Source organism: Priapulus caudatus, unplaced genomic scaffold, assembly GCF_000485595.1.
Source record: "Priapulus caudatus unplaced genomic scaffold, Priapulus_caudatus-5.0.1 Scaffold17, whole genome shotgun sequence".
Taxonomy (NCBI): domain Eukaryota; kingdom Metazoa; phylum Priapulida; class Priapulimorpha; order Priapulimorphida; family Priapulidae; genus Priapulus; species Priapulus caudatus.
Window position 1 is genome coordinate 411,806 of NW_014577078.1, and position 19,050 is coordinate 430,855.

The 19,050-nt window shown below is 40.8% G+C and overlaps 3 protein-coding genes across 5 annotated transcripts in view; 2 read left to right on the forward strand and 1 right to left on the reverse strand.

Moving 5' to 3' along the window:
* LOC106810656 (propionyl-CoA carboxylase beta chain, mitochondrial-like) overlaps nucleotides 1-7,163 on the reverse strand; it is a 20,185-nt gene extending 13,022 nt beyond the window's left edge. Inside the window, exon 1 of the mRNA XM_014814092.1 lies at nucleotides 6,733-7,163. Coding sequence (XP_014669578.1) covers nucleotides 6,733-6,927 — 195 coding nt within the window. The 5' untranslated portion in view covers nucleotides 6,928-7,163. The remainder of the gene's footprint in view (nucleotides 1-6,732) is intronic.
* LOC106810695 (myb/SANT-like DNA-binding domain-containing protein 4) lies at nucleotides 566-1,772 on the forward strand. Its single transcript, XM_014814132.1, has 2 exons — nucleotides 566-704; nucleotides 1,059-1,772. Exons 1-2 carry the CDS (start codon nucleotides 681-683, stop codon nucleotides 1,725-1,727), a joined length of 693 nt encoding a protein of 230 aa, XP_014669618.1. The 5' UTR covers nucleotides 566-680; the 3' UTR covers nucleotides 1,728-1,772.
* Nucleotides 7,164-9,936: 2,773 nt separating the features above from the next.
* Nucleotides 9,937-19,050, forward strand: part of LOC106811039 (dynein assembly factor with WDR repeat domains 1-like) — a 46,214-nt gene continuing 37,100 nt past the window's right edge. For all 3 annotated transcript variants that reach the window (XR_001394096.1, XM_014814564.1, XM_014814572.1), the window contains exons 1-3: nucleotides 9,937-10,043; nucleotides 17,242-17,314; nucleotides 18,189-18,280. Coding sequence is in view for 2 of the 3 variants with exons in the window: in XM_014814564.1 (XP_014670050.1) it covers nucleotides 9,977-10,043; nucleotides 17,242-17,314; nucleotides 18,189-18,280 (232 nt within the window). In the remaining variant the exon portion in view is untranslated. The remainder of the gene's footprint in view (nucleotides 10,044-17,241; nucleotides 17,315-18,188; nucleotides 18,281-19,050) is intronic.

Sequence of the window (19,050 nt, forward strand, 5' to 3'; positions counted from 1 at the left end):
CATACATACATACATACATACATACATACGAACTCAAATATATTATATATAATCAGGAGTCTATCAATAGCCACTGCGCATTTTTTCGCATTTATCCATTTTGTTGCGAGAATTAACCAGACTAACTTCGTCTAGTCTGCACAATCCCAATCCTAGTTTAACTACACTAAAATCTAAAACTATAACTAGTAGGGAGTGGATAATAGAGATTCTCTAGAGATAATATGTGATAATATATGATATGTGATCAAGGAAAACTGTTCAGGGGCGCGTTTCACTAACGTCCGCTAAAGTTCTCCACTAAGTTCTTCGCTAAGTTCTCCGCTAAGTTCTCCGTTCGCTCTTTAACGAACGGAGGCATAACGGAGAACTTAGCGAACGGACAACTCCTGTTTCACAAACGCTCCGCTATGCCTCCGCTAAATAGTGGAGGAATGCAGGCAGTCAGCTGGCAGATAACTACAAACATGTGTTGCGGTTGCCAGGTTACGTTCTATCATATACATAAGCAACAGCGCAGTGACAGAGATAGCTCTAGAACTAACGCTATGGCAGAGAGGAAGCGCCGACCAAGATTTACTCCCACAGAACTTGAAATTCTTGTTGATGAGGTGTCGGAAAATACTAGTGTTATTTTCGGCAAGTTTTCTTACAGCCTCACGTTTCAGAGGAAAAAAGCGATGTGGAGTAGTATAGCCGAGAAGGTTAGTAAAGGCTGATTGAGCATTCGCTCATTGTTTGTATGCAATATATATGTAGATGAATGGTGGTGTGGGTCGGCCACAATATGTCATATGTATGTTGTCTTTCATACATTACTTGTGTATTATTGAGGGGCATACATACTGGATGGGTTCATTATTAAACTGCTACTTGAATGTATTGCTTAATTGCTTTGACTTTAATGTAACAGGGTTTTATTTTATATTATTGAATATTTTCAAGTTATGAACATAAGCATTTATATTACTAATACTAGCGTGTAAGTCAACGCACACCCTCAATAAAAATTTAAACACTTTTTTCTAAAACTAATGATCATATTGCATTTATTATAGATAAATGCCATAAGCGATATTGAACGGACGGGCGAGGAATACCGATCGAAATGGAGCTACCTACAGAGTGATGTGAAAAACAAGGTTGCACGGCGTAAGAAGGCTAGCAGAGCTACTGGCGGAGGTGTCGTTGATCTGCCAGATTTGACGCCTATTGAAGAAAAGGTGCTTAGTATTATTCCGACAGCAGCCACAGAAGGCATCGCTGGTGGTATAGAAAGCGGGATAGCGCATGACGCTCCTGCTTCACCCGAAGCAGCGTCACCTGCTCGGTCTCAATCATCTCAATCATCTCTGTCCTCCCAGTCATCCCAGTCACAGCCAGCTTCACCAGCACCAACACCGATGACACCCGTACCGCCACAGTCATTGCTACACGAGGAGTTAACTCAGGGAGGATGGGTTAAGTCAGAAAAGAAAAGAAGGCATATAAAGGTAGTGTCATCTAATGAACTGGTGTCTATTGAAAGACAACGACTATGGGTGGAAGAGGAGAGGTTGGAAACCAAACGGCAGCGACTGCGCGTGGAAGAAGAACGACTTGATGTAGAGAAGCAGCGACTAGAATTGGAAAACGAAATATTAGATATGAAGAGGTGGGCATGGATGGGGGAGCAAGGCACGAGTGAAACAGCTGATGTCACACAACATAGAGTGAGCACCTTGTAAAGCGTAGAAGCGAAAAACAAAACACATGTATTTTTGCATTTATATATTATGTACTTCCATCATTTATATATTGTATGTTATTTGTTATCTATCCTATAATGTTATTATCTGTCGATCATATGTTATCACTTATCTATGATACAATGTTATAATTTATCTATCATGTAATTTCATCATTTATCCATCATATATTGTTATTATATATATATATATATATATATATATTATATATATATATATATATATATATATATATATATATCATATAATCAAGAGCCTATATATAAGGTATTATAAGCTGTTGCTATGTTATTTTATATATCAATATTTTTTCATATTTATGTACAATCAAGAAACGCACAATTAACAAATCAAAAGTCGTAATAATAACCATAATACACACTGTAAATCATTTCAGAAATTCTACTTGCCACTGCTCAAAATTCATACATTCTTTAGTTTACTCCAAAATATACTAGTTAGCATTAACTCTAAGTATGAGACTTGTGTAATAATCTTTAACAAAGACGTATTTTGTTGACTGCTATATAATATACTCAGTTTAGTATTACAATATAATTAAAATAATATAAAAGATTTTCATCTTGTTTTTTAGTTGTAAAACCAGTATGTTTACGTTTGCACTTTTACATTGCAAATCTCTGTTGTATCAGCTGCTCCCGCACACGCCTCCCATCTGCATTGTCATTAGGTCTCTCGCCCACATTAATATCGTCACCTCCGACTTCAGCCTCATTCTCATCAGGGGGGAGAGGGATCTTCTCTCTTACTGCAATGTTATGTAGTACAGCGGTTGCCATAATTATCCGACATGCTCTGTCCGGGGTATATACCGTAGTGCTCCACCGGTAGACAGCTGTAGGCATCGGAAGCGTAGTTTCCACACACCAAATGGACATTCTATTTTGTACCGTGTGCCCTTATAAGCACGGTTAATTATATCTTCGTTCCGATTCTGTATTTGGATTCAGGATAGGTGTCATGAGATATGGTCGAAGTGGATACCCACTGTCACCAAGCAGCCAACCGTCAATGTTTCCCGTTGCGAACGTATTTCGAATGTGTGAGTTTTGGAAAACAAAAGAGTCGTGACTACTGCCGGGCCAGCGAGCCAGTTGACATATTCTAGGTTAGCGCTGCATATATGCCTTGCACGTTTATCGAGTGGTACTGTTTTCTGTTGACGTATATATGTTCATCATACTTAGGCGCAGCTATTGCAATGTGTGTCCCATCAACACATCCACGTACGTTAGGAAATCCAGCGACGCTGTAGAAGTCCAGTTTTAGTTTGTTCACACTGCCTTGATCTTCAGGAAAGTAAACATGCTGGTTGGCGTGATTTGCCAGTGCTCGTGACACTGTAAATTATTCTTGACAGCGATGCCTTGCTGATTCCCAGTGGATCGCTAGCCGTTTGCTGAATACTTCCTGTTGCGTAAAATCGTAGTGCCGTAAACACTTGCAGAGAGGTAGGTATGGCCCTAGATCTCATTGTTCTTGGCGAGATCGAGCTCTTCTTCAAGTTGACCCACTAGATCACCAACAACATGCCTAGAGGCAATCTATATCTAGCGATTATTTCAGTGTCATTGTTTGCATCAAACGGATGCGTTCTGTCTCTAAAGATTCTTTCTCTTCGCAGACGTCTTCTTGCATGTTCTCTATTATAGGCTGCATAAAATAAAAAGTTTGCCATTATTCTCGCTACGCCCTCGTGCTCGCAGTTGTGGCATCGACGATGGGAACACTCCTAATGGAGCGTTAGCCTTACGCATTGTAGTGACGTGTTTTTGGGGGTACGTGCTAATTACTGTAGCATCGTGTGCCACATGCTCCGAACTCGTTATACGTGCTAACAAGAACTGGATCGGTGGCATAAACAATCATTGCAATACATACATGCATGGTAAACTAGTTACACAACCTTTGTCATACTCCTAGTGCAGAGTTTAAACAAATTCTTTTTCCCGATAACATGCACGATAAACAGCCAAGACTATTTTTATTACGAAAGCTCTTATTTCATGGTAGTTTAGTGCGAATTTTGTATTTTTATGGGTTTTATATACACCATAGAGTGCTCCGCTAAATTTAGCGGGACTTACAGAGCTCCCGCTAAAGTTGTCCGCTGAAATGTGCTAAACAGCGAGCGACTTTAGCGAACGGAGGTTCGTGAAACGCGTCCTCCGCTATTTAGCAGACAACTCGGGAGTTAGCGGAGGAGATGGCGGAGAATATAGCGAACGGAGCTTTGTGAAACGCGCCCCAGAGCTACAAAACAACTATTAAAGCAAAACGAAGATATCCGTTACCCACATTATGAGGATAAGTCTGTGCTCGCTAACGATATCGGGCACTTCTTCGTTCAAAAGATTATTGACACAGACAACGCTCAGCAGCAGCAGCATACAGCATGTGGTGGAACTAACCGGAAACGACGCACCTGCAGTTGTATTCGAGGAGTTTCAGCTACTATCGCCGGAACAAGTTAAAAATTATATAAACAATTCATCAAAAAGACCTGCGCGTTGGATCCAATGACAACCCCATTAATTATCAATTGCATTGACGAGCTATTACCTGCTCTAACTAAGATGGTCAACTGTTCTTTAGATACAGCTACATTTTCTGAGGACTGGAAAGAAGCACTCGTGATACCCTTGTTGAAAAAACCGGGCCTTGACCTTGTTTTTAAAAATTACCGCCCAATCAGCAATCTCACCTATGTGTCTAAACTGACGGAGAAAATAGTATTTGATCAAATTTACAATCACATGACCGTGAATGAACTGTTCCCGATCATGCAATCAGCGTACAGGAAACAACACAGCACTGAAACGGCACTGTTAAAAGTTAAGAACGACATATTAATGAACATGAACAACCAGCAAGTTATACTCTCCTTGTGCTTTTGGATCTCAGTGCTGCCTTCGATACTGTCGATCATGATATTTTACTCAAGAGCCTTCAGTCTAGGATTGGCATTACGGGCAAAGGACTCGACTGGTTTTCATCCTATTTGTCACACAGTGCGGGTCAATACGTGGGACTTTATCAGACAGCTTCGACTGCAAGTGGGGTGTTCCACAAGGCTCATGAATGCCTAGGGTCTCTTCTCTTAAACATATATGCATAAAAAATTCTCAATATTTGAAGCTCATCTTCCGGATATCGGATATCCACTGCTATGCTGATGACTCCCAACTGTACCTATCCTTCAATCCAAATTTTGCTGCCATCCAGGAACAGGCTGTCTCTGCGATGGAAACCTGTATAAAAGATATCCGTGACTGGATGCTTGCTGATCGGCTAATGTTGAACGACGACAAGACGAAATTCCTCATCATATGTACCCGGCAACAACTGTGCAAAGTGGACATTGATCATATCACTGTCGGGAGTTGTAACATTTCGCCAGTATCCGTGACCAGAAAGTTGGGTTGCTGGTTTGATTCGTGGCTAACGATGGAGACTCATGTTTCCAAACTCTGCAGTACTTCATTTTTCCATCTTCATAATATTAGAGGAATCCGAAAGTTTCTTTCTATGGAATCAACAAAAATTCTAATTCAATCATTCATTACTAGTCGTGTTGATTGCTGCAATAGTTTACTTTATGGGCTGCCCCAGGTACAACTGAATAAGTTACAGCGAGTCCAAAATGCAGCTGCTCGGCTTATCTGCAATGTATCCAAGTTTGATCATATATCACCTGTTTTATATCATTTGCATTGGCTGCCAGTCTATTTCTGTATAGAGTTTAAAATACTACTCATCACTTTTAAGGCATTACATTGTATGTCACCAGATTATATCAGGGAATTAGTCACATTAAAGAAACCTAATCGGTACAGTCTGCGCTCTGGTAACCAAATGTTAATTGAGCCACCAGCTGTAAAAACGTTGGCTACACTTGGCGATCGAGCTTTCTCATCAGCTGCCCCAAAATTATGGAATATTTAAAGCTAACTAGTCATATTAGATGTGAAAAGTCGCTGGAATCTTTTAAATGCCTAGTCAAAATTCATCTATTTAACATTGCATTTAACACATAGACATTATATTTTTATGTGTACATTTGATTTGAGTTCTATTTTATTGAAAATGTTATATTATTGTTGTTTTTAGGATCTATATTTTACAATGTTGCAGTCCGCTATTTATAATCAGGAATTGTTATAGGATTGTCGTAATTCAAGTATCTATATTTTACAGTGTTGCAGTCCGCTGTTTTATAATCAGCCTTTGTAATGCGCATGTGAACATATCTGCATGTAAAGGGGTGGACACACTAGGCAATTTTTCATGCGATCGGGCCGGCCGACCGAGCCGGCCGGCTCGATCGCATGAAAAATCGCGTAGTGTGTCCAGTGAGTCGCGGTCGATTTTCGAGTCGGCCGGCCGAGTCGCCCGATTCAAACATGTTTGATAATTATTTGAGCCGGCCGGCTGCAATCGCCTAGTGTGCCCGGGTCTGCGATTGAGCCGGCCGATTGTACAATTCATCAGCCAATCAGCGTGCTGAAAATCCCCCGAGTCACCCGTGCTGAGTCGCCCGACTCAGTTGCGTAGTGTGTCCACAGAGTCGCTCGACTAAGCAGGCTGGCTCGATCGCATGAAAAATCGCGTAGTGTGTCCACAGCACAATATAAATAAATAAATATTGTTATTATTAATAGAGATCTATTATAGAGCCGAGCCCTCAGGCTGTGAGGGTCTATGTTCCCCAGGGTACTGCCGGAACGTACCCTGGTACTATCTAATATGCCGGACCGTACCTCGCCTACTCCACTAACGAGTCTAGGGAGTCGCCTACGCCTACTCCCTAACTTACTCCCTAACCCTAATCATATCAAATAGTTACCAGGGTACGTTCCAGTATACCGGACCGTACCCAGGGTACGTTCCGGCAGTACCCTGGAAGACACAGACCCTATGAGCAGTACTCAGTAGGCCTAGTGCAGTAATGGTGTGGTGTTACCTTCGCATGCTGCTTGTCAATCCTAGCCTGTCCACCGCCGAGAAGAGCCGCCTCCCTCTTTGCTTTTACAGTGTTCCATACTGATATGTTATGCGCAACTGTGCACCATCGTTTCGTGCCAATACTATTCAATGAATGCTGCAAATTTGTGTTATTTCGCACAAGCAATCTTACAAAACTGCAAATAGCAGCCATTTCGACCTCCGCACTGCAATCGCAAACGTTTGGCTATGGATAATGGTTTGAGCCAAGGAGGTTTGAGCTATGCCAGGTTTGAGCAAGTTACGAATGGGAGTCCTATCCACTCTCGCAACACAGATATTATGGGTGAATGTGTCAGTATCTACCGCACAGTCTACAGTAACAGTCTACGTTAAATACGTTTTAGAGTATTATAATACCTACGGTACTAATATATATTTTACCAGGAATTAATGAGTCTCATTGTTTGTCTCATTAACTCCTGATTTTACGGTTACACACAACGTGACAACATACATACAATGTGCGCATATGAATTATTTCTACCGATAGATGGCGCGAGGATGTCATATTTGACAAGATATTGCCGACGATATCTCCTCTGGGCGCGATCTTTGGCGCGAACTGCGTGTGTATGCAGGGGCGTGTACAGGATTTGTACCAGTGGGGGTAAAACCGTAACAGAAACTTGCAAGCACACGAAGGGGGGGGGCAAATTTTGAAATTAGACCTCCTTAGATGCGTTTTCTGCGCGAGCAGGGGGGGGGGGCGACCCCCCTGTACACGCCCCTGGTATGCACACCAGTTTGCGAGATAAATGTATTTATCATGTAGTGCAGGGGGTAGCGGAGTATATTATAGATTAGCCTGTGCGCGGGCTACACTTTTTTTTGGCCAAGTTTATTTTTTTTTGTTAAGCACCATAATTAATCGCATAAGCTTGCTATGAGCGAGTTTAGCGTGCAGACAGAAAAAACTATGAAATGAACGTGCAGAATATGGCTAATTAGGTGCGGTTATTGCTTCTGTCATCTAGGCTGTCATTTCTATCGCGGTGAGCTTCATCTTTATAATTACTCTAGGCCGAAAAGATAGGATCGCGGATCTTTGTCAGATTTTTTATCATTTTACCTCCGTCTTCGGTGACAGACTATTTTTCAGTCGTTGTTTTTTTGGGGTTTAAAAGTGATATTGATGAGGGTGGTATCAAGTTAGCAAGAGGGCAGGAAGAGATGGAACACTCGGGAGGGCGTTTCGGCCATCTGGGGGGGTTTGTAAACCAAAGATTTTCTGTACGCCCGCGCCCCCGATGGTGGCGCTCGTCAATATTTGGGTGGGCGTAGAAACTTTGAAAGTGCTTGGGGTACGCCACTGGGTGTGTGTGTGTGTGTGTGTGTGTGTGTGTGTGGTGTGTGTGTGTGGGTGTGTGTGTGTGTGTGGTGTGGTGTGTGTGTGGTGTGCGTGGGTGCGCGCGCGGGTGTGTGTGTGTGTGTGTGTGTGTGCAGTGCGTGTGCGTAGCGTGTGTGTGGTATGTGTGTGTGTCTTTTATATTAATCAATAGTGAATTATCAGGAGGAGGCCAGTGGCGGGAAAGGATTGAGAGAGAGAGAGAGAGAGGGATGAGAGAGAGAGAGAGGAGAGAGAGAGGAGGAGAGAGACGAGGAGAGAGCAGAGAGAGAGAAGACGAGAGAGGACGAGGAGAGAGAGACGAGAGACGAGAGATGAGAGGAAGAGAGAGAGAGAGAGAGTAGAGAGAGAGAGAGAGAGAGAGAGGAGAGAGAGAGAGAGAGAGGAGGAGGAGAGGAGGAGAGGAGAGAGGAGGGAGAGAGGAGAGAGAAGAGAGAGAGAGAGATGTGAGAGAGAGAGAGAGAGCAGGGAGATCTAGAGAGACGAGAGACGAGAGGATGAGAGGGAGAAGAAGGAGAGGAGAGGAGAGAGAGAGAGAGAGAGAGACGAGAGAGAGACGAGAGAGAGGAGAGAGAGAGAGAGAGAGAGAGAGAGAGACGAGAGAGAGAGAGAGAGAGAGGAGAGAGAGGAGAGAGAGAGAGAGAGGAGAGAGGAGAGAGGAGGAGAGAGGAGGGGAAGAGAGAGAGAAGAGAGAACAGAGAACGGAAGAGAGTGAGAGAGAGAAGAGATGGAGAATTGAGAGAGAGAGGAGGAGAGAGAGAGAGGAGAGAGAAGGGAGAGAGACGAGAGAGAGCAGAGAGAGAGAGACGAGAAGGGGAGAGCAGAGAGAGAGAGAGGACGAGAGACTTGAGAGAAGCAGGAGAGAGAGAGAGGAGACTAAGGAGAGAAAAATAAAAGAAATCAGAGCAGAGAAATAAATACATGAGAAAATACATTGAACACACACACACACACACACACACACACACACACACACACACACACACACACACACACACACACACACACACACACACACACACACACACACACACACACACACACACACACACACACACACACACACACACACACACACACACACACACACACACACACACACACACACACACATGTATGCACTCACACACGCGCGGGCGCGTGCGCGCGCGCTTACACCCTACTATAACCGAAGCTAGCTGCCTACCTATATGTTGCGGGTATATCAGGAGTAGATAATATGGAATTATTATCTACTATATATCCCTATTATCTACTCCTGATATATACCTGTTCAAATTCTGGTGATTGAATATAAATAAATAAAATAATAAAACACAGGCTTAATTTCTCCTTTGTAATTAAATGTTATTAATATAATGTGTATTTGATATAATGATTTTAATATTTATAAAATAAAATGTTATCAGGATGACATTATGATATTACTACATGATCAACAATTATTACATGTTTAATGATATTTGTCATTATTAACCCCTGATGTTATTAGGGGTTATTATGTGTTTGATATAGTGTTATTTATTTATTTTTTTACTGAGATCGAACAATATATGCTCATATAGAACAATATAATCAGGAGTGAATAATATAATAATTTGTATAGTAGAATAATAGTAGAATAATAGAATAATTTATAGTAGAATAATAGAATAGATTATTTGTTATTATTCACTCCTGATATAATGTATATATTGTTCTTAGATTATGATTATATCATAGACTAACAAAAACTATATATAGTTCGTTTATGATTAGCAAATTCAGAATGGCAAATTCAGTGGTCCAAATAATGCGATACAACGCCCCCTACAAACGCCTGCATCGGCAGGCGATCAAATGAGTTAGAAGTTCCATGTGGTTGCAGTTACATATGTCTGTGATGAAACTGAAGAGGTTTTTGGTTCGATATTTCCCACCAGGTACGTGGTTTCTGACTTTTCGTTTAATAACGGCGATTTTGTGTCTAATACAAGCTATATACGGTGTTATTTTATTACCAGATTACGAGATTACTAGATTATTTGGGTGATTTATTATTGCAATATTGGGGAGAGGGTGGTTAGAGTCTCTAGCAACGACTCGTTGAACGAGCGGCAGCACATGGACCACATGCCGCATTGAATTTTCGGAGTGGCTGGAGGTACGGCAGCCGTATCTCCAATTTACGATGCTGCAGGTACGGCAGTCCATTTGCGCATGCTTCGCTTTCCCACAAAATAATGCCGTTGGGAATTAATTCACGATTTAAGAGTTTAGATGAGCTAGAAAACACTGATTAATAAAGTATTAAAGGTACCCTGCCTCGAAGTTTCAATCAGCAAACATAAAATAAGGCAAAAATTGATTATTTTATATTTCCGATATATCGAACCATACCCAGGGTGCCCTCCGATAGTACCCTGGGGGACATAGACCCTATCTGCTATCAGCATAGCTGTGCTGATATGTGACCTGCGTCAAATCTTGCCGCCATGATACAGAACCGCGGCGAAACACGTTTTTCGAGTTGTTTTTTCGTTGAGGGAATGTTAGCTTGATATACATATTTTTACAGTTTTGGTTTCAAAGCTAACGTTCAGTTAAAGTGTAGTGAGTTATATTTACTTAGGTTTTTACAGTGGTTTATTACAAAAATTTACGTGGGAATCCATCTTTAAGTATTAAAATGAACATTATTCATTATTGTGCAAGCTAGCCTACACCAGTTGGTTGGTATTGATTGTCAGTTCAGATGCAAAAGATTGAAAGCAAAAGGTTATACACCATAGATTAATACGCCCCCGTAAATACACTTTCCTACTGGACATGCAATATGGCGGCACCTGACTCCGAACCCCATACCGCGCCCGCCTGTACTGTGTGTACTGGCGCATTGTATACAGCTGTTAACCCCCCCTCCACGCATATGCTAGTACGCTATAGGCGGCAGGAAAGTGTATTAACTCATATCTCGCAAACGAGTTGTGTTATAATTCTAGAATTCTACATGTAAATGCTATAATCTCTGTGAATATTGAGTTTATTGATGCACGATTAGTCTAATGAATCTGCAAATATGCATGCACTCATACGCTAATATACGCACCGCTATAGGCGGCAGGAAATATCTTGAGAACGAGTTGGGTTATAAATAATTATTCTAGAAATCTGGATACATATATATATAGACACATATCTTAGCTATAACCTCTGTGAATATTGAGTTTATTGACGCACGATTAGTCTAATGAATTTGCAAATATGTGCGTGCAGTATCGCCCATAGGCTAATATACGCACCGCTATAGGTGGCAGGAAAGTGTATTAACTCCCATATCTGGAGAACGAGTTGGGTTATAATTCTATAATTCTACATGCATATAGACACATGTCTTAGCCATTTAAGCTCTGTGAATATATTGGGTACCTCCAGCCACGGCCTTGGATTTTTTGGTATCTCATAAATAACATTTATTTCTTCGATCTAAATTAGTCTTTATATTCTTTCTTTTATCCCTTTGAAAAACGTATAAAAGGTCTGTTGACTCTTTTATTCGTATTTGATATAGGTTTTAAAACTTTTTTGGCCATGTACTTAAATTCTAACAATGGAGCGGATCCATGCCCATGCGGGTTATTCCCGGTTGGCCTACTCAGTACTCACATTTCGTCTACGGCGATATTCCCATTTCGTCTATAGCAAAACTCCCAGTTGGTCTACACCAATTTCGCCTACTCCCAATTTGTCTACACTAAAAATCCACCCCATTCCCATTTTGTCTACCATCAGTTTGTCCACTAAATAATCATTTGTAAATATAATGTATGGTTTTGATTAGCATGTACATAGACTAGACGGAGTGGAATCTACACTAATTTCTCCTGGTATTTGTTGTAATATATCAATACTACGACGAAATGGCACTATTAGTATTACCCATTCTGAGAGTAGACGAAATGGGAATATTGCCCGTTCTGAGAGTAGACGAAACGGGAGTAGGCCAACTGGGATGTTACCGCCCATGCCATGGAATGGATGGATGGATCCATGGATGTATGGATGGATCAGAACATGGAACTTGATCCGATCATTGGATGTAGTCCGTGATGATTTTGGATATATATAGTAAAATTCGAATCTGTTCTTTTCAATTAACTTAGGCGAGTCTGCTTGTTTCTCTGTGATTTTGCTTTGCTGCCAGCTGGTATCCTATATTGTTTCAATGATCTTGGGTATATTCACGTACTACCAAGAACATCGGAGAATAGTCAAAACAAGTTTTGTGTGTCTAACAACATTGGTATGGAATTGTATTCATTCGACGTCCGTTCAGATACAGGGTTTCTTATACATAAGAGGCACAGTGGCGCACCCGGACCGCCATTGTGAAAATGTTTCTGTATTTACCCGCCGTTGTCAAAATAGTGTCAACCCAAAAATAAATAGATCACCACGTGTTTCTGGCATAGTTAGAGTCCGTCTTAGTTGATATTTAGAGTTATTCTGGCATATTAATCCGCCTGCAGCATCTGCATGCGTGCCTACAACACGCATTTGATTCCATCACATGCGTTTTTTCCCAAACTGGTCATTATCTCCTTTGTCTAATTTTCTCTTGAGCAGAAGAAAGGCTGAGATATTGCTGTGATAATTTTGTATCGTAGTGTATTGCCACTATTGGACGTTGGCGCCCGTTGGAAGATTGAATCGATCCATAAACCTAGTATTGTATTAATTGTAATGCCTGTATTTGATTATGATTTTTGTATTCAATGTATGTCGTGTCAAAAAACCGACGGTCCGTATTAAAGGACAATTGAAGTCAAATTTCATAACTTCTGTAACGTTTTTATACATAGAAATACATTCAATAACGTATTCCATTTCAAATCCGGCGCACAATTAGTAATAAACACATGAATATTAATCTAGGTTATGTGACGTCACGGACCATTCTGAACGACGACGCCACGCTAAAGCTGAGTGTTGTGTATAAGATGGAGACAGAAAGCAATAATTTCAATGATTCTAGTGATTACTCAGATGATGATGATATTTATAGTGATTTACCAGTTGGATATATATAGGTTTGAGCCTGAATATACACAAGAAGAAATTGAGGAGAATCATCTGAAAAGCAACGCAAAGAGTCGGCACAAACTTCTCAAGAATCAGAACAGTGACAACATGGCAGAATGGAAGCTTCGGTACCAGATAGGACTGTTACAGGCTACATGTTTGTGTCTTGACATGATAAATAAGCATGAGAAATAACAAAAAACATTGAATATTTAACCACCACACGCACTATGTTTACATAATGGTGTCTCTCGAAATGGTTCGTGACGTCACATAACCTTGATAGAGTAACATAAACTATTCAGGTGTTTATTACTAATTGGGCGCCGGATTTGAAATGGAATACGTTATTGAATGTATTTCTATGTATAAAAACGTTACAGAAGTTATGAAATTTGACTTCAATTGTTCTTTAAGTTTTGCTATGTAATAATTCTCGATTCTAGTAAGTGTTTGCACCCCATCAGTCTTTGAATTTAGCCGGGCATCCGACGCCCAAAACGTGTAGAAATATCGGCGGGCATGTAAACATTGAAAGCTTCACTTGCCCGACGGGCTCCTGCTTTAAAAACGCATAAACTATAATACAACTGGAAATTAACTGAAGGTTTTAATTTAAAATCACAAAATGTGAACTCCGGAAATGAATGGCGTAGACTTCTTTACTCGATACTCCAAAAATATTCCTACAAAATCTATGGGCAACTATAGAATGTCATTCGGGTGCGTACATTTTATGGAAGAAGGGTAGTATAGCTCAAAAAGCTTTTCGTGAAGACTGCCCCATGGATATGTACGTTTTTAGTTTTATTCCTTTCAAGTTGTCAGCCGTCTTGTTTCTAGCAAAATATATAAATTGTGGTTTCGTGTTTCTCTTTGAGTGATGTTGAGCTTAACCTTTGCCCATTTGTTGGAAGCCATGTTTCACAATCGAAAAGCATTTAAATGTTTGTTGTTATGTATGAACTACGTGGTTTCATTTCAGTTGCTCTGTATTTAAATCACTGCACTGGATGTCAACTCGGTGTGAGACCCGTTATGAACTAGCTGCAATCATACACATATTGGTAATACATCCCACTCTTTCTAGTCCACTGACATCGTCAAGCTGAGCTATTGCCAGTGGCGTAGACAGGTCCTCAGTTGTGGGGGGGATGATTTGCTGTATACTGCCATGACAATGTATATGAAGAGTGTGCGCGAGTAGCCTTGGCGCAAAGCCCTTAATGGGTGGGGTCCAGGGGCCCTGTCAGGGTGCAGGGGCAGAACCCTTGCCCGAGGTCCAGGGGGCGGAGCCCCTGGAAGCTCTTGGATTTTTAGCAATTTAGAACTTCAAGATGGCCGTTTTTGAGGGGAATTGAAAAAAATTGATATTGTAAGCTGCAATTTTGTGAATTCTAGGGTAATTTTTTTCTTTGGATTCCAAGAGGTTTAATAACACGCACCCCCCCCCACACACACACACACAACCAGTGGCGGATCCAGAAGAAAATGCTAAATATGTGGCCGAACCATTCGAGCTCAAAGGGCACGAAGCGCCCGGGGGGGGGGGTTACCCTCCCATTGTGTGGATCTTGTTGAAAAGTTGCAATCTAAAAGCACTCAATTTTGGACATCTCTATCATAGAATATCAGGATTTTTCCTTTTCAGGGCGTGTCCCCTCCTGGTTTAAGGGGGGGGGGTCTGGGGGATTTGTATGAAAGTAACACCTCTTCGATGCAATTTTTTGCACTATGACGGCCACACTACTTAATACAATCTTCATCACAATAACATCACTGTTGAGTTGAGTATTTTTACCTTTGTGGGACATTCAGACAAAATACTTACTACCAAATCTGTGCTATGTACATGTCTTCACTGGGATTACCAGTGCAGACTTCACCTAGGCTAAAATACCTTTGCCCAGAAAATTCTAGGGGGGGGGGCGACCGCCCGTGCTACGGACAAACTACAGCACTGGAAGTCATCTCCTCTGATATTTTTGATAAAACGTATATTTTACTGAGAACGTTAAAACTGCAAAAAAATATGAGAAAACAACCAGATCTTGAACAAAAACTGCATGTTTTCACCCCTATTATTATACAAATCAGGAATATACTTCCGCGTCGGGTCTCACGCACCCCCATCCCCCCCCCAAAAGTGAGATAAAATAGAATTTTCCCCATTCAAACCCCGTGAAGATTCAACATCCCAACTCTCAATAGATCTATTCTAATTTTGAATAAAGCAAGGATTTAACTTCTCAGTGAGCCAGTAATAAGACTTTGGGGATTTTTGGAAAAAAAATCGTATATGGGAACCCATCCAAATTAACCGTCTGAGTTTCAGTAAAATAATGTCATTCTGGAACGAGTTACAGCCATTTTACAGTAGACTGTATGTCACGATCCATTTCTGTAATAATACATTAGGAGAGTATGAATAGCGATGCGGATTTGTAGATAAATATCCAGTATTTATTGTCTGTACAAGATAATATTATTTTTTTCCCATTTTCTTCCTGAAAGTAGGGGGACGACAAGCCACCCCACCTCAATAAGTGTGGGGGGATATCTACCCCACTCCCCGCCTGATCTACGCCGCCTGTCAGATCTAACACTCAATTTGATCTTCTTGATATGCATACAAATATTCATAATCATAATCTTTGTTAGCCAGTACTCTACAGGTGCCGCGCGAACAATTTTGAAGTGGGGGTGCTCAATTTGTTTACGCTCGACAGTGGCGCATGCAGGTTTGTCGAGCGAGAGTGGTAAGAACGCCGCGGTGGTATGCTCGGGTTCCTCTTCCCAGAAATTTCTGAATCCTTCCTTTTTCCTCCCTGACAAGTAGGGGGGAATGAATTGTACACGGCCATCCTCCCCCCCCAACGTCAATAAGTGGGGGGCGATGGCATCCCCCCCCCCGCTCATCTACGCCCTGGCATTTTGCAGGGTCGTCGCTCCGTCGTACGTCCGTCCGCTTCAGTATTTGGCTACGTTCACGCATATGACTTAGGAACCATATTGACCACATCGTTGACATTGGCGATAGGTTGTTACCTGCTATGCTCCCATATTAAACGTCTCTTTTGGAGCACGCCAGTCAACGTATTTCGACACCCACCTGGGAATTTTTGCCAAAAATGGGAATTGCATTTAGTCAGTTCAGAACCTTACAGCGGATTTCTTGTTCATTTGATCTGGTATTGTGAATGATAACGGCCTAGGGGTTTTGATATTTAAAAAAAATTTGGCAATTATATAGCATATTATATAGACACGCAGATAACAAACAGTCTGTGGTGTCACACTCGTCTGGTTCGTTTTACAAGATTTCATTGACAATATCTTTAATGCAAAATTCCTGCTATGAGCATATTATGATTTATACAATTATTATTATATTATTATTATTATGATATAATGATTTATGCTAAGAAACATCAAAGCGGGTATAGCGCCATCTACCATCACAAATTGTGATTCATTTTGGTTTATAAATTATTTATAATTTATATATAATATTATTTATTATTTTCACATAAAAAATTACACATAATTATCAAGAGTATATAATGGGAGTTCTCCCATATATACTCTTCCCCCATATGCGTTTCTATAATGTACGTCAATGGTTGCTCAATTAAAACTGACTTCTTCTCACTCACTCATTTGTGTCCTTTTTTGTGGTGAGCTACAGTGTCATTGACACTTTCATTAGATGTTAAATTGTTTTAAAATTTACAAGCTATACACGATGCACCTGATATCAAAAGCAATGAAATTTTTCTGTTGTTGCCTGGGGTGGAACAAGAAACTGTGTGGTGACAGTGTGACTGGACATCGTAGGACTTGGTTTGTCAAAAATTTGGTATTATTGTTTATTGTACACATAATAGTTTATACCATTTCTACAAATCACTTAGCCAATGTTGTCTAAACAGTAGTTTGATCATACTATGTCGTTGAATCCTGTGGTCCATAGTTCCATGATTAAAATGTATTGAAAACCCCATGCTGCATGCATCTCTTAATGGTTTTTTTATTTAATACCTTTTTTATTTATTTCAGGTTTAATTATTGAATATGAAAAGAATGGAGGAAAGTTTTCGAGAGTCCTTGATTTGTTAGACTTCACAGCTGAGTATGTTTCTAACTATACCTGGTACTTTTCTGCATCTGATTGTAGCAAACCAGCAACAGCTTGTTCAGAAACCTGAAACATTTCTTATTGCTACACCTGCCGCTATTGCTCTATCTATCTATCTATCCATCCATTCATCTGTCTACCCATGTGCTCCCCCAGTTGGTTTATTCCCGGTTGGCCTACTCCCATTTCGCCTACTCCCAATTCGTCTACGCTCAAAATCTACCCCATTCACATTTCGTCTACGATCGGTTTGTTCACTAAATAATTATTTATAAATAATAAAATATGGTTACAAATAATGAGAACACAGCTTGACAAACATAGAAAATACAGTACTTGGCATAAAAATGGGAGTAGGCGAAATGGGAAAATTGCCGATTCTGAGAGCAGACGAAATGGGAGTAGGCGAATGGGACTGCAAAAGACAAATTCAGTATTATATATAGTGATGGGAATCGGTTGGAATTTCATCATCGTTTATCGGTGGCACCAAACCGATCTATTTATTCGATAAACTCTGTTGACGGTTGTAATTCGATACACGACTCGAAAAAAACAATGCCAACGCCCGCTGACACATATGCACTGCCAACGCCCGCTGACACGTATACACTGACGAAAATCCTCGTGACTCTATGAAGCACTCCCCGCGCTCCCTCTCTCTCCCTCTTCCGGATATGTTTAACGCTAATCTGAAATATACAAGTTATAAATGCAAACTCTTCGGAACAATAATCTATTTTCATAATCGAGCGCTTAGTCGGTTGCTGCAAAGACTGACTTTCAATTATAATCGATCATCGGGACATCACTAGTATATTATATTTGCAAAATATGCGCATGTCTACATGGTGTCTTGTTTGTTTAGCAGTGACATAGAGCTGGTGCTTGAAGACCTGGCTGCACGGGAATCACTCATTACCCAGGCACGAGCAAACAGCATTCGACCACCGTTGCTTAGTATCCTTTAAAAATATGGTGAGTTTATGGGATTTCGGATTTAAGGAAAATCCCCAGATCTGCCCAACTGTAGATCGATGTGGATTCTTCATTATTTATAAACAACGGGGTTGTATAGGTGATATCAGGGGCTGGAAATAGTGGTTTATGCCCGCAGGTCCGGGACTTTTCAGCAATATTTTTGGAATATCCGATGAAAGATTTGGAAGGTCCGAATATGAAGTTTCTGACATGTGTACTGTAAAGTATGGGTTGCAGATGTCACAAATAGTAGTTGAGTGATTGGAAATGTAGCGACTGTGGTTGCATAATGTGTTGGTCGGCGGTAGCGTGTTTGATGTAGTATGGATGATGGAGATGCGAAACGGTTGAGAGGGAGTTGTTGTACATGTGGGCAGCAGGTGTGGTTGTCCGGGCGCGCGCGACGTCCTTTGTTATCTAGAAATGTATAAAGGGAAGGTTTGCATTTTTCGACGAAGTACAAGTAGTTTCGGTTTTATTTTGCAAGTTATTTATACAGTCTTCACGAATGAAATTTCTAAACACTGGACCTTCGGTCCACCAAGCCAGCAAAATTTACTGGACCGGACTAAATTTTACTGGACCAATATTATTTTGACATTTTTGACAATAAAGAACAAAACAGTAATATCATTTTGTATTTTACCTATAATAATACCTTCTAATACCTACACTGCTATGATAACAGTAGTAATACCTATCAAATATACATCATATACCTTCTACACACTACAATAAAAGCTGCAAAA